Source organism: Gymnoscopelus microlampas (assembly GCF_963454915.1).
Source record: "Gymnoscopelus microlampas genome assembly, chromosome: 4".
NCBI lineage: Eukaryota > Metazoa > Chordata > Actinopteri > Myctophiformes > Myctophidae > Gymnoscopelus > Gymnoscopelus microlampas.
Genome location: NC_139941.1, coordinates 4,388,347 through 4,403,110, shown reverse-complemented (window position 1 = coordinate 4,403,110; position 14,764 = coordinate 4,388,347). Strand labels below are relative to the sequence as shown.

Below are 14,764 nucleotides of genomic sequence, written 5' to 3'. Positions count from 1 at the left end.
AATACTGTGATGTTGAAGGCCCAATTTTCACTTGCACACAAACAAAGCATGTTAATCAAGCTTTAGGCTCCTGCTTGTCTGGCTTGACCTATCCCTCGTTACCATGGGATCTGGGCTTCAAAGACTTTACTGTAGATAGACAGCTAAGATACACAGGCAGATTGACTGAGTGACTAGTTGTTTATTGTACAACAACAACAACAACAACTACTGCTACTAATAATAACATTATTCATAGTGTTCTTGTTATTATTATTATTTATTTAAAACAATTAAGAGGCCTAATCTTTCTTTCTCTTTCTCTTAGTTATGTGACTATGTCAAAGGTGCTTCTTCTGATGAGAGGTCTGCAGAAGCTCACTGCAAACTACCGTGGTGTGGACCTAAGAGATCCAGTGAAGATACTGGTGGACACAAGGAAATGGACTACAGGTTCCACAAAATTGAAAAAAAGTAATTTGAACTGCCAGGCAGCAGCATTGGACCCCAGGTTCAAACAGAAGGCCTTCAAGCAGGAAGAGGATGCTGATAGGACCTTTAGGCACCTCTGCAATATGGCAGCTAGGGTGACATTCCCCAACCAGCAGGCTGAGGAAGAAGAGGGTGAACAGGCACAAGGGAGCTCCACACAGGACAGCAGTGTCTGCAGAGAGTTTGATAAGGACAACACTGGGCTTCAGAGCACTAGGAACCCAACAGCCGATGCTATAATGGAGGTCCGTGCATTTAGGGCGGAGGCTCGGATGCACAGGTCCTCAAACCCTCTCACGTGGTGGGCCCGTCAACATAACTCCTATCCCAGGCGGTGTCAAGTGATGAGGACTAGACTCTGCATTGTGGCCACATCAGTGACATCAGAGAGGGTCTTTAGCAAGAAAGGGCAAAAATTAAATAAGACGTTATAAATGTTAAATGAAGGAATGTTGAGCAACTGCATGGCTAATATTATGGTAGTTCACATTATGGAATAAGGATCGTAACATCTCATGCCTGGGAGGGCCAGCAACAACAACCACATAGCCTGGAGCGACGGTCGGCCAATAGATTTCAAGGTACGTCACGTGGTGTTCCGCTGTTGAGTCTGTGAACGAACGGCAACGGACTCGAGTGACACGGCCGACCGACCGGGTCCATGCATGCACAGGGGGAGATCCCAGCTTCCGGAAGTACTGAACGAACAAAACGAACAAAATTAAGTAATCTTTTTACTGAACAACCCTGAATGATCCGGTTCACTGAAATGAACGATATTTCCCATCACTATTTTGTGCCGGTTTTGTGTCAAATTGATACTGCATGGGCACTGTGCACAGAGCTGTCAGAAAATGGCTGGCTAAAAATGACTTTTAAATATTCCTTTTTAAACACCACATGGATTTCATCCATTCGAACCTATCAAATTTCGAATGTATATTATTATTTTGAATATAAAATATTGCATGCAGTAAAGCTTAATTCAAACACAGCAGAAGTCTCTTTCTTTCTCTATTTGCGCCGGTCGTGGTTGGGGCTGCGAGTTCAAATCAATGATTCATACTACATCATTTGACTCATTTTAATAAAGCTGTAATGGTTTAGATAGAGGCCAGGACTTTTCTGGAGAACGGACACACATCGCTCCAAGGATTTGCGCTCATTGTGCTGTGATGGAAGTTAAATTAGCTGCCAAAGACGTATATATACGTCTTTTAATAATCAGCTGTTGTCCGCCAAAGACGTATATATACGTCTTTTTTTTAAATTTTTTTATAATTTCAACCCTTGTCGAATTACGAACAGATTAGGAGCTAAAAATGTTCGAAGATTTGCTGCTCCATTCACTTCAATGTTAAAATTCAAACGGACAAACAATTCACTTTGTTTTTTGGTTTAAAACTACTGGTTTTGAGCTATATTGAAACATCAAACAACACATGTCAACGAGGTCAAAATGACCTCGTTGACATTTGTGAAACCACACCTGAATCTCATCTGTGATTAGAAACCATCTGGGGAACAATCATACTGGAGGAAAAAAATCTGTGGCTACGCGAACAGGTACCAAAATCATGGCAAAACCCTGGCAGAGGCTACAGACTGTTCTGAAAAAACTCTGGCAGTCAATGTGTTAATAATAATAATAATACATTTTATTTGTAACGCACTTTATATTTGAAACAAATCTCAAAGTGCTACAGGTTAAAAACAAAAAAAGAAAGAAAAAAACAACAATAATAATAAACAGTGTAATGAATAAACTTCAAATCAAGTCACCAAAACACAGTAGAAGTTTAAAAAGATAAAAACAACTACATCTCTATCTAGGCAAATGCCTCGTTAAAAAGGAAGGTTTTTAGGCCCCTTTTAAAAATGTCAATGGACTGTGGTGCTCTCAGATGGTCCGGGAGGGCATTCCACAGTCTAGGTGCTGCTGAGCAGAAGGCCCGATCCCCCATGGTGCGGAGATTTGTTGTGCGGGGCTCAAAGTTGGAACAATATTTACCTCCACATGAAATGGGAAATTATAATCAAAACAATCTATTTGTCTTTGGTTTAAATCTAATTAAGGTAGAGAAATGTGACATGGAGGGAGCTTTACATTGAGGGAAAATTCATACAGTTTTTACATACATCGCTTTTTCGGTCGAGTCTTGTGTAAACTGTCTAACTTCACTACAAAATGAATCGCCCGTTTCAGCTTGACCTGTTATGATTTAGAATTAAAGTGACGTTGTGTGATTAAACTTGTGTGCTTTCTAGTACTGACTCTGGTTACTGTGTGTGTGTGTCTCTGTTTACAGCATACAGCGAGGCAGCTGATTTATCCTTCTTCGTGTGACAGTGTTGCGTGGCAAACACAGCTAATCAACAAGCCCACAACAAGTTGAATCAGCGACGCATTGTAGACTTGTATATCGGGAACACGTTCGCGCGTGACACGGTTGTACGATTAAATAAAGCCTCCCTTCAGCCTCTCAGACTGACGGCTCTCTGTGATCTCGCGAGAACAGCTGCCGTTTAAGGTTACATGCGCCTAAAGTCTAGCGTAAGAGTTATTTTATTTTTTATTTGAACCTTGATTTTTTATAGTCGGACATTCTTTTATTTTTAATATTTGAATATGGAATATTCGTTGACAGCCTAGCAGTGACATAAGGTAATATTTTTGCCTTGAATCCAATGAAATGCAGACATCCACTGTATGTACTGCTATGTGTCTGAATGGGAAAACCTTATTTATTTATTTATTTTTGCTTTTAGTGTAGATAAGAACATCATTTTGCGTTGAGATAAGATTGTGCTTGTTAAAAAAATATATACAGTAGAATATACATTCAATTCTTTGAATTTGTTGTACATAGGCATGAGCCACACAAACACACACGCACACACACACACACACACACACACACACACACACACACACACACACACAGTCATTCTCTCTCTTCCTCTGGAAAATGTTGCTGGATGCTAAATCCCTGTCCCTTCATTTTCCAGCGTCACTTGAAGCAAATCACACCCAGGTGTTGCAAATACTGATAATTAAAGATCAAAGCTGTGTCTCTCATCTTTCCTTGTGTGCGGCTGCGTGCATGCTCTCTCCCTCTCTCTCTCTGCAGGCTGCTGCACACACTCGCTGTGTCTCTCCGTGTGTGCGCGCTGCGAATGCATGTTCCCACTTTGCCTTCCCCTGTGTGTTATACAAAGGTTCCCAACCCCGGGTCCCTGGGAGAAGGCGGACGGGAATTTCTAGTTTATGTATTGCACAAATATGACAGTGACATCACTGACACATCCTTGGCATCTTTACAACCAGCCTCGAGCGTATTGCGTACGGTACGTCCATGGTTGAGCTCACTGTCGCTTGACAGTGACATCACTGACGAATCACTGCCGGCAACGGTACCCCCTCGCCCTAGGCAGGGCAAGTAGAAATGCAAACGGGGCAAGTAGATATGAGATGTACTTGGCCTTAAAAACCTTAAGGTCAGAAACTGTCAATAGAGGCATCTTCAAAAGGAAGGAGATAACATTGAACCCACTAACCTCTGTTTCACTGGCATGACCAGCCACCTTACGGTCACTGTGATCCTCCAGGGAGGCAATATCTTCTCCTGTGAAGGCCTCCCGGCCAGTCTCTCTGGTCACCGCAGCCCCACGATGCATCCTTGCAGGCCCCTCCACCTTCTCAACCAGGAGTTCACTCTCACCCTGGTCCTCAGTATCTGCTGACTGATAAGAGAGACACATTAGACATGGACCCAGAAATTTCAAGATCATATTGTTGCCGTCTTATCTGTTACCATGTCATGTCTGGCCGGGATTTAAAAAGGAGGCTCTGGTCTGTACACATTATATAAAAAATAATGTTTACTCTCTGATCTTTCCCCAAAAAGCATCAAAAGTAGCAGATCTACAAGCTCAAAACATGTCACGTTTCGAGCTTGCAGATCTGCCAACTCTCCTGCATCCTCAAGGAGACTCCTTCGCTTTTTGATATGCTAAGCCCCATGCCAGTATTAGATTTTTTTGTTGTTGTCTCTATCGGCCCTATTCTGGGCGCCGTCTTACCCATTATCCCTAAACTTCTTTGCCATTTTTACTATTTTGAAAAACATTTTCAAATAGTTGAAATAGCAAATCTACAAGCTCACAATGTGTCGATGTAGATTGGCTATTTGAACTACTTGAAAATGTTTTTCAAATTAGTAAAAAATGGCAAAGAAGTTTAGGGATAATGGGTAAGACGGCGCCCAGAATGGGCCGATCTCTCTAATGAGAGTGGGAATGCTACTCTTTTACTATCACTTTATGTATATTATGTCTGGATAAACTCCAGTCCCACATACAGTGTACACACACATACACACTCCATGTATCTAAGTAATGAATTGTAATTGAATACAATCATAAAGAGATAATCACCTTTAAGTTAATATTGTTAAATATGGCTCTTTTATTGCTTTAGTCATCAAATCAAGTTCTGTTTAGCTTTTTAATGGATCCCATGTTAGTAAAGCCTGATAAAGCCTGATAAATTACACTCCCAAAATGCACCAAAATGGGGGGGGGGGGGGGGATATGCGTACAGCTCTTATGTACATAAGAGCTGTATGCCCGAGAGCAACGATATCAAGCTGGGGATCTTTAAAAAAGGTGGAAGATCACTGGTTTAGCAGTGGCACTATGTCAACATTAGCATTTACCACTATTTAGATTTACATTCAGTCAGAATATATTCACCCGAGTTGGAGCATAGACGAGGAATTAGCATTTGAATACGATGGCTTCCCTATTTATTTGAGTCAGAGAGACGTCCTACTCTTACGTGATGGAGGAATACAGACACAACAACAAGCTGAGAGAAGAGACGGTTCTGTTGTTGTTGATGATAATGTCTCTTTGGCTAGCAGTAATAATCCTTGTAGAATGAATGGAACACCCAATGTCTCCCAGTAACGTCAACTCTTCAGTGAATGACCGACCTACTGATGTAACTCACTGGACGTTAGTTAGCCTCATTAGCTTAACATGAGCGCATTTCATTGTTTACACTCTCACAGCCACGTTGTGAATCTATACTATAGTATTCATGAAAACATGTACAAGTGATGAATCAATAAAAAAAACTGACAATACATTCCCACACTTACCCCAATAAAGCCTGGTACACAATACTGTACCTGAAAGGAGGAAATAAACTGAATCAATGCAGTTTGTAGACAGTAGACACACAGAACTGCTGCTGCGGACCAAACCCCCAGAACCACAGTAAACAGTGTGAGGCGGCCGTCGCCTGGTGGTCACATCTGGGATAGCAACATGTCCGCATTTAAAATGCTACTGCGCGTGCGTCTACCGTTTGAAACCCTAGTGCGCCTGCTCATAACTCAACCTGCTCCGAAATTGGTACTTCCAGTAGACTTTTGGGTGCTTCAAACGCCACTGACAGCAACTTTCATTGAAATGATGTGCAGTGCTGTTGTGGTGTGCATTGAAAAGCTGGGGCCGGGGCAGTCCGCCCTCTAGATATTCGTCATGTCCTAGTATGAGCGAATAGGGTAGAAGAACGTCACGTGATTCCCTTGTTTGACCCGTCAAAAACTCGGATGTGTCTCAAAGAATATGATTATTGTCAGAAACGCGGAAAGTTTAGAATAATTTGCAGGTCCCGTTTTCATTTTTCACTAATTAGATGATACTTTATTTAGAAGTTTGCAGAAAATAAGCACATGAAAGTACAGTTCAAAATTTGAAATAACTGAAATACAAGGTCAAATATAGCTGCAAGCAGTGATGAACGGAGCCAAGGAATGAAATTCAAAAAGCTCTATGCAATAATAGCACAATAAGATGTAGAAACAGAATAGATTGAACTTGAGACAAAGCAGCCCATGCAATTAACAAATGAGCATTCTGAACAGCTGAGCAGAATGCTGAGGGATTGTGGATATTGTAATGTATCTCTGTATTGTGTTGCTTATAATGCAGATTCCAAACTTGTGTCACAAATTCTGTTATCATGACAAAAGTTTGCAATGTATTTAATTTCATCTGTCTAGACAACACATATTCTAATTAGGCTTTTACATGTTGTCACCATAGTGACAGTATGTGGTTAGTCTGCTTCATATTCCGACAGCAGATATCAGTGTTGCCCTTCTACCACTGTAAGAAGTCAACTTTAAGCCCACATATGAAATAAGCTACGTAGGCCTACTGTAGCGTTGCCATTTTGTTTTCAGAGGTCAATATTGGAGGTCAGGATGCTGTTTATGATGATAATAATAATAATAATAATAATAATAATAATAATAATAATAATAATAATAAATATATCTGCAAGCAGCAATAATACGGGGCCAGGGATTGCAGAGAGAAGAAAGAAAGAAGCAATGATAAGTAATATGCACAATAAGCCATAGAAACATAGAAGACTGAACTTGAGAGAAAGAAGACCATGCAATTAACAAATGAGCATTTTAAACCCATAACCCTAGCCTCAGTGAAACTATGCCTTCCCCTAACCTCAAGAAATACTACTACGCGTAAGCCTACGAATACCAAATAGTGATCACCTCAACAGAGAGAGAGAGACACAGAATCAGAATCAGAATCAGGTTTATTGTCACATCACAGGTTTACAAGGTAAAAAAGTGGGTGAAATTCGTTTTTGTACATCACTCCCATCGCAACGTTAGATTCCGTAGAAAGAAGAGTGGGGAGAGAGAAGAAGAGAGGGGTAGGGGGCAAGTGGGAAGGAGATCAACAAGAGAACAATAGAAGGCCAAAAACAAGTTATCTACATATTTACAAAGTACCTGAGATAAGAGACAAACTAAGGTGCCTGAGCATAGCAGCAATGTATGTATACTGTGCATGATATACTTATAGACGCTAAGGTGCTTAGAGAGAAAAAGAGCGCAATAATAAAAAAAAAAAAAAAAAAAAAAAAAGTTTGTGCGTTATACATGGGGATTAAGGTGCAGAGGGTCAGTGCGTGTTCACCTAAGGGTGGACTGACCCTGGTATAATCCGCAAGTAGCTCCATGAGGGAGAGCAACAAAAAGTAATCTTTAGCATTTTGACTAAAGCTTTTGCCACAAAGTGTACCGCTAAAGCCTTTCCTCTGTGTGTATCAACATGTGTTTCTTAAGATTAGCATTTTGACTAAAGCTTTTGTCACAAAACTGTACACCTGTAGGGTTTTTCCTCATAAGTCCAAGTCATTTCCTGGTATAATAATCCACAGGTGTGTTCAGGAAGAGCCAGAAATGTCTGCAACCAGCTGGGCAGTGCCGCCTGTTGTCAGGCTGCTGAAAAGGGCTCATGCTTCATTCAGCATTCTGACAGCAGCCGGGTTAAAACTATTCCAGAACCTGGTGGTGGAACTCTTGATACTGCGGTAGGTCCCCTTGCCCGGTCGCGGTCGTTGTAGGGTTCTGAACAGTCTGTGACTTGGGTGGTACTTGTCCTTGATGATGCGTTTGGCTTTGACCACGCACCGCTTCTTGTACAGATCCTGAAGCGCTGGGAGCTCGCTTCCCATTATTCGCTCTGCCGATCGCACTACTCGCTGTAGGTTGATCTTCTCTCGGGCAGTGCAGTTCCCGTACCAGGCCGTGATGCAGCCTGTTGCCTTCAACCGAACTGTTGTAGTACAGCTTGAGGATGCGCTGTCCTACTCCAAGCTTATTCAGGCGGCGGAGCCAGTACAGTCTCTGCTGAGCCTTTTTCTTCACGTGTGTGGTGTGCGTCTCCCATTTAAGGTCCTCCTCGATGTGTACTCCGAGTAACTTGAACTCGCTGACCCTTTCCACTGCAGCACCGTCGATGAGGATGGGCGCATGGTCTCTCCGCGGCCTCCTGAAGTCCACGATCATTTCTTTGGTCTTGTCGACGTTGAGAGCGAGGTTGTTCTCCCGGCACCAGAGCGCCAGTGAGTTGATCTCATCTCTGTAGTCAGACTCGTCGTTGTTCACGATTCGGCCTATCACTGTCGTGTCGTCCGCGTACTTTATGATGGTGTTGGAGACATGTGTGGCTATGCAGTCATACGTGTACAGGGAGTAGAGGAGAGGGCTCAGCACGCATCCCTGGGGTGCTCCGGTGTTGAGGGTCAGGGGGTCAGATGTGATGCTGCCCATTCTCACCACCTGATGTCGGTTGGACAGGAAGTCCTGTATCCAGTCGCACATGCTTGGGTGTAGCCCTAGGTCTCTGAGCTTTTTGTCAAGTATTGCTGGGACAATGGTGTTGAATGCTGAGCTGTAGTCCACGAACAGCATACGTACACATTTGTCCTTCAGCAGCTTGTTGTCCATGTGCGAGAGGACGGTGTGGAGAGCCATGGCAATAGCGTCGTCGGTGGATCTGTTTTTGCGGTATGCATACTGCCACGGATCCAGCGAGGCAGGTAGCGTGGAGCTGATGTATTCCCTCACCAGTTTCTCGAAGCAGAAAACAGACAGACAGACAGACATGGAAACTGGAGAGAGAGAGAAGAGAGAGAGAGAGAGAGAGAGAGAGAGAGAGAGAGAGAGAGAGAGAGAGAGAGAGAGAGAGAGAGACATGGAAACGGAATAGATTGAAGAGAGAGAGAGAGAAAGAAAGAGAGAGAGCCATGAAAACGGAATAGATTTGAAGAGAGAGAGAGAGACATGGAAACGGAATAGATTGATGAGAGAGAGAGATGGAAACAGAATGGTTTGATTGGACATCTCAACCTATTGCCATTAACAGGATTCGAACTCTCAACCTTCGGACTAATAGGCTGCAACACTACCTATAGTGCTATAGCTTTGTTGGCAGAAGAGAAGTGTTGAGGACACATCTTTTAGTCAGACAGAGGAATGTCAGTCCTCAGAAATATAACAATGTGTAGAACTGTAGAATCTGTATTTAAGCTGCCCCAACATCCAGATCATCATAAATATCATTACAATGTGTATGTATCCTAGAATCTGTATTTAAGCTGCCCCAACATCCAGATTATAATAAATATCATTACAATGTGTATATCCTTTGTAGAATCTGTATTTAAGCTGCCCCAACATCCAGATTATAATAAATATCATTACAATGTGTATGTATCCTTGTAGAATCTGTATTTAAGCTGCCCCAACATCCAGATCATCATAAATATCATTACAATGTGTCTGTATCCTTGTAGAATCTGTATTTAAGCTGCCCCAACCCCAACATCCAGATCGATGTCAGACTCCCGTTGCCTTCCAAGGCAACAGGACCCTGTCCACCTTTTCTTCTTCCATCACTTTTCCTTTTCCCTTTCTATTCTTTACTCTCATGTTCTCATTATAATATTTCCCATGATTATATTACATAATTATTGTCATATTATTGTCATCTTTTGCATTGAAACAATCTCATAAAATGCATATTAGTATAAACTCATTAATTCTCTCACAGAGGAAAAGTTACATTTCCACAATAATAACTAGCAACTGAAGCTGTCAAAATATGTAGACACGTACATATGTTTGGTACTTGTTTTTGGTAATATCAACATTTTAATGAAGAATATAATTTAACAACACTTTGCGTCTATATATAAATGATATATATTTTGTGAGATATGTGAAATGAATTTCATTTTTGTATAACATTCATGTTATTCAAAAGAAAGTGGAAGGCAGTCCCTCCATCCATCCATCCATCCGTCCTTTACTCAGTTACACACCTCTTCCACCAGGTGGCGAAAGGCAACAGTGCCTGTATCCTTTGCTGCTCATGCTTATAACACTTTGACTCGGAAGTAAATGCGTGTTGTTTATTTTCAGAGCTCGGCCATTGCTACCATAGATATTTATATATATATATGATTGCTACCGTTTCATTTGTTTGGGATGCTCAACGTAGGAATAGACTAGAGCTTGGTGAAAATGTCTCATAAAGCTAAAGGAGGTAAAAGGAGTCAAATGGAGGCTGTACAGCTGAAGATAAATGAACACATGACGTCGGTGGGAGAGGAGATATTGTGTGTTTTGGAAAAACAGCGTGGTGTTGATGTTTGTAGTGTGAAGCTTAATGTCAGAGTGTTTGTGTTGGAGCGCCTCAGTGCGGCTTCAGAGTTCATGTGCAACCTCTTCCAGAGAGAGATAGAGTCACTAGAAACTCTGGAGACACAAAACAAACTGCTGGACGTGATGCTACAGCCACACATCAAACTACACAGAGCAGGTTGGTTCATGCTTCATGTCAGACACATGTTTACATACGTTCAACACGAGATGAGCTACAAGTTGGCAGCGATGACGATATAATCTATCGTCATGAAACTGCCTCCACACTCAAGCCTCTGGACTCAGTTTACCACTTAGCCCTGGTTCAGAGCGTTAGTGAGTTCCCTCTAACTGCCTGGAAGACCCCTCGCTCTGCGCTTGTACAAGGAATTCCACTGCCCTGCGAGGGCTCCAACAGTAGTGAAAATAAACAAAAACATTTCGCTACTCACCGAAACAAAGGCTGTTTTGTGTTGTTGAAAGTCTATTCTCGGAGGTGGGAAGCCTCTCAGCACCGTCCGCACCTACTCTGTAAAATACACTTTTTGGGCAGAAAATATAATATGTCCGCGAGACGGAAATTATTTTTATTTACTCCACTGCGCCCTCTACAGATCTGGAGGATTTGAACTTACCATTAAACAAATCTGTAGAGGGCATTGTGGAGTAAATAAAAATAATTTCCGTCTCAGGGACAAAATGTATTTTCTGTCGCTGTGTAAATGTATTTTACAGATTTGGTGGGGTGCTGAGAGGCTTCCCACCTCCGAGAATAGACTTTCAACAACACAAAATAGCCTTTGTTTCGGTGAGTAGCGAAATGGTTTTGTTTATTTTCACTACTGTTGGAGCCCTCGCAGGGCAGTGGAATTCCAGGGCGTTAGAGGGAACTCACTAACGCTCTGAACCAGGGCTATTTACCACTCAGCTCTGAGGTGTATTACTGGTGACAGCTGCAACACTCACTGTGCCCTTTATGATAAGGTGGGCTGGACTGAGAGGCCCAATAATCATTGGCAACTCTTTATTTATAGAGCCCTGGTAGGAACATTACCACCTTATATCTCATCCATGCTATGTCAGAAACCTGTCACATTCTAACTCGCTCCAGTGATTGGCTAGTCCTTCTGGTTCCTTTTGCCAGTTTGGAACTGGGAAAGACTGCTTTCAGCTTTGGTGCACCTGATTCTTGGAACCTCTTGCAACAAGAGCTCAAACTGAATACCCTTTTATCTATTGGCCATTTTAGGAATTTATATAATAACCATGCATTACCTGTATGCAACTGTTTTAACTGATTGCTGTCAACACACAACTGTTTGTCAAAATTATCGTTTTTCTTGTTGTTCTTATGTTATTTATTTGTGTGTAATCTCTGCATCATTGTAAATGAGGGTCACCCTCAATGATGATCTCTCCGATGAGCTAAGCTGCTAGTTTAACTACACTTGATTTATTGATTGAATACTTTATTAGCAGTTTGCAAATAAAAGCACAGGAAAGTACAGTTCTATAGAAGGCCTGTTAAGAGGATTTTAAACCCAAGAAAGCTTATGGCTTGTTTCCATTGGGGTCCTTTGTACAGTACTCAATTCATCAAAACATGTAACAACAGACAAAATATACAATATACAATACTGCAAAACATCATAGGAACAGTTAGAAAAAAAAAAAAAAACATGTACAGCAATCAGTTCGGGGGGTTAGGCTTTGACTTTTTACAGGGGTCAGTTTCGAATTGCAGCCACCTGTAAGTGCTCTTATGCACCATGAGGTGCATGCAAAGTCGAAGTGACTTTGGATGAGTGCTCCTGTTAGAGTCCTCAATGTTACTGACCAGTTGTTAACCCATTTTGAGTTGTGGTGCTGATTCTTCCTTCTGTCTGTGTGTAAAGAGGTTTCATCTGAACACGAGGACAGGAGGAGCCCCAGTCTGGTCCAGGAGGAACCACTACCTCCACAGATTAAACAGGAACAGGAAGAGGCTGATGTGTCAACATGGACATTACTGCATAGGAAGACCAGGTGCAACACTCTCTCAGGTATATAAAAAAACAAACTGTAGAAGTGCTAATCTAATAAGGCTAAAAGCCCTACAATCAGCCCATAGATCAGATGGGTGTAGGTTCAGAAAGTCAAGTTTAAATTTCAAGATGGTTATTAGACCCATACATATGCCCTGCCTACTTAAATAAAATAAACCTAATTTAAGGACATTGTAATGAATGTCTGTATGAAGTATGAACTCCTGAACCGTGCATTTAAAGAAACTACTTGTTGACGCTTGAATTGTGCTCATATTTTCTTATGTTGCCGAGCCAAGTTCAGCCACCTGGTGGCGCTCTGTTCATTCAGTCAGACAGGTGGTAGTTAGTCTCACATATGATCAGAGATCTCTAGCTACTAGGACTGGACAATTAACCGAAAAACAGAGGAAACACTTAAGCCAAATTCCAATACCGAAAATCTCGGCCACTCGCTCACTCCCACTCGGTCACTCCGACTTCGAACCGGAAGTAGTCGGGGTCCAATTGTTCATTTGCTTCTTGGAGGAGGCGAGTGGAGGAGGCGAGGAGGCTCTCTACTTCCGCATTGAGCGAGTGTACATCAAGTGTACGCTCGACCACTCTCCACAGCTCCTCCGAGGCAGACTTCCGCATCACGTGTTCACGTTTTTTGTTTTTTCCCTTCTATGCCTCAATGCAGTGCACGGACTACTATAAATGACTGTGACAAAGATTATGTTAACTTCTGGGACGAAGAAAAATAAAAAGATTATGTTAACTTCTGGGACGAAGAAAAAGAAAAGAAAACGGGTGGAAAACGGAACGCTCGTCTTACAACACACTACCCCATTTTTTTCGCGGGCCGAGGCCGCCGGATTAGACCTGGGGCGAGGGTGTTTTAGGACGAGAGGTGCGCGAGCACCGCGATGGAGAAGAAGGACCCGCCGATATTTCCTTTTTGCTTGATATTGTTTGATGGTGAAAAAATCCTGACTGATACACATGAAAGAAGACCCTTCACAGCCAATAGAGAATTTTACATTTTAAGAATCGGTTCAGAATTTAATGAGTACGGCTATAGTTAAATGTGAACCTGTTTCTGCTATAAATATGCATCCACCGTTCTGCGCGCCCCTCGGCTGCGACTTTTCCTTTTTGCCACGCATAGTGGAGTATTTACTCCACTATGTTTTGTAGCCTACTGGGGTTCTGGGGACTGTACGAGAAAAAAGAGGGACAGGTCAGGATTAAATTCATAAATGTAAGTTTGCTCATCCTGGCGCTTCATTCACTATTTCAGGAATAAATGGCTTTGCACAACAATGTTTACAAAGATAACGATGTGGCCATCCATCCACATTGATGAATTGTCTATTCTTATATTCTTTATTATTCTATACCTGCATATTATTCTATGCATGTATATTTTCATCCACGGCTCTGGTCGAGCTGTGTGAGACGTCATAAGTGATCACGGAATTTGCCGTCGCTTTGAAATGAAGCTGAGTGCAGTCCGATCCTTTGAAGGCAGCCGGTCGACCACTCCGTCCTCGCTAATAATCCTCGGCTCCTCGCAGGGGCGGGGCTTAGGCGCGAGTGGAGGAAGCGAGGAGAGTGAGCGAGTGACCGAGCTTTGGGGAATGGAATTCAGCTTTAATGATATACAAATATCTTAGATAAATGAGGATAGATCTATGGTTTATGTAGAGCCTTTACCTTTAAGCCTACTGCGAGGGGCAACTGGGTTGAGTTTAGTTAGACGCGTGCATGATGAATTCAATGTCCAGAGCTGTTGTATAATTTCGGATATGTCAATCCATTTATTGCCAATAAATCATAGATACACAATACTCAGACAGAAGCATTGAATGCCGACCTGTACAGCACATGAAACACGGTCAAAAACTGTGTGGCTTTTCCCCATTGCCACCTGGACACAATCACCCACCAACCAGGTATAAATGGGTAACCACCCCCTGTGGTGGTTGCCATGGCTACTGACCATGCCACACCTCTCCTGTGGTGGTTGTCATGGTGACTAATAATGCCACACCTCTGCAACATAAGGTAGATATTAGGGCCACCCACTGTGATTTAAGAAGACATCAGTGTCAATATCACCAAGGCCACATCATTCATTTACATATAACAAGCAAAATAAATATAAAGGCATTTTGGCTCCAACACACCGGCCCCTAATTGAGGATGGCAGGAGGCCAGGAACAATTCAAAATAAAACATAATGGAGCCATA

At 42.3% G+C, this 14,764-nt stretch overlaps 1 protein-coding gene across 1 annotated transcript in view; it reads right to left on the bottom strand.

Annotated features, from left to right (window-relative positions):
- Positions 1-14,544, bottom strand: part of LOC311043260 (uncharacterized protein) — a gene marked incomplete at its 5' end in the record, with an annotated part of 41,577 nt that extends 27,033 nt beyond the window's left edge. Inside the window, 3 exons of the mRNA XM_084054436.1 lie at positions 4,030-4,215; positions 5,667-5,779; positions 14,514-14,544. Of these exons, the coding sequence (XP_083910562.1) occupies positions 4,030-4,215; positions 5,667-5,779; positions 14,514-14,544 (330 nt within the window). The remainder of the gene's footprint in view (positions 1-4,029; positions 4,216-5,666; positions 5,780-14,513) is intronic.
- Positions 14,545-14,764: the final 220 nt, after the last annotated feature.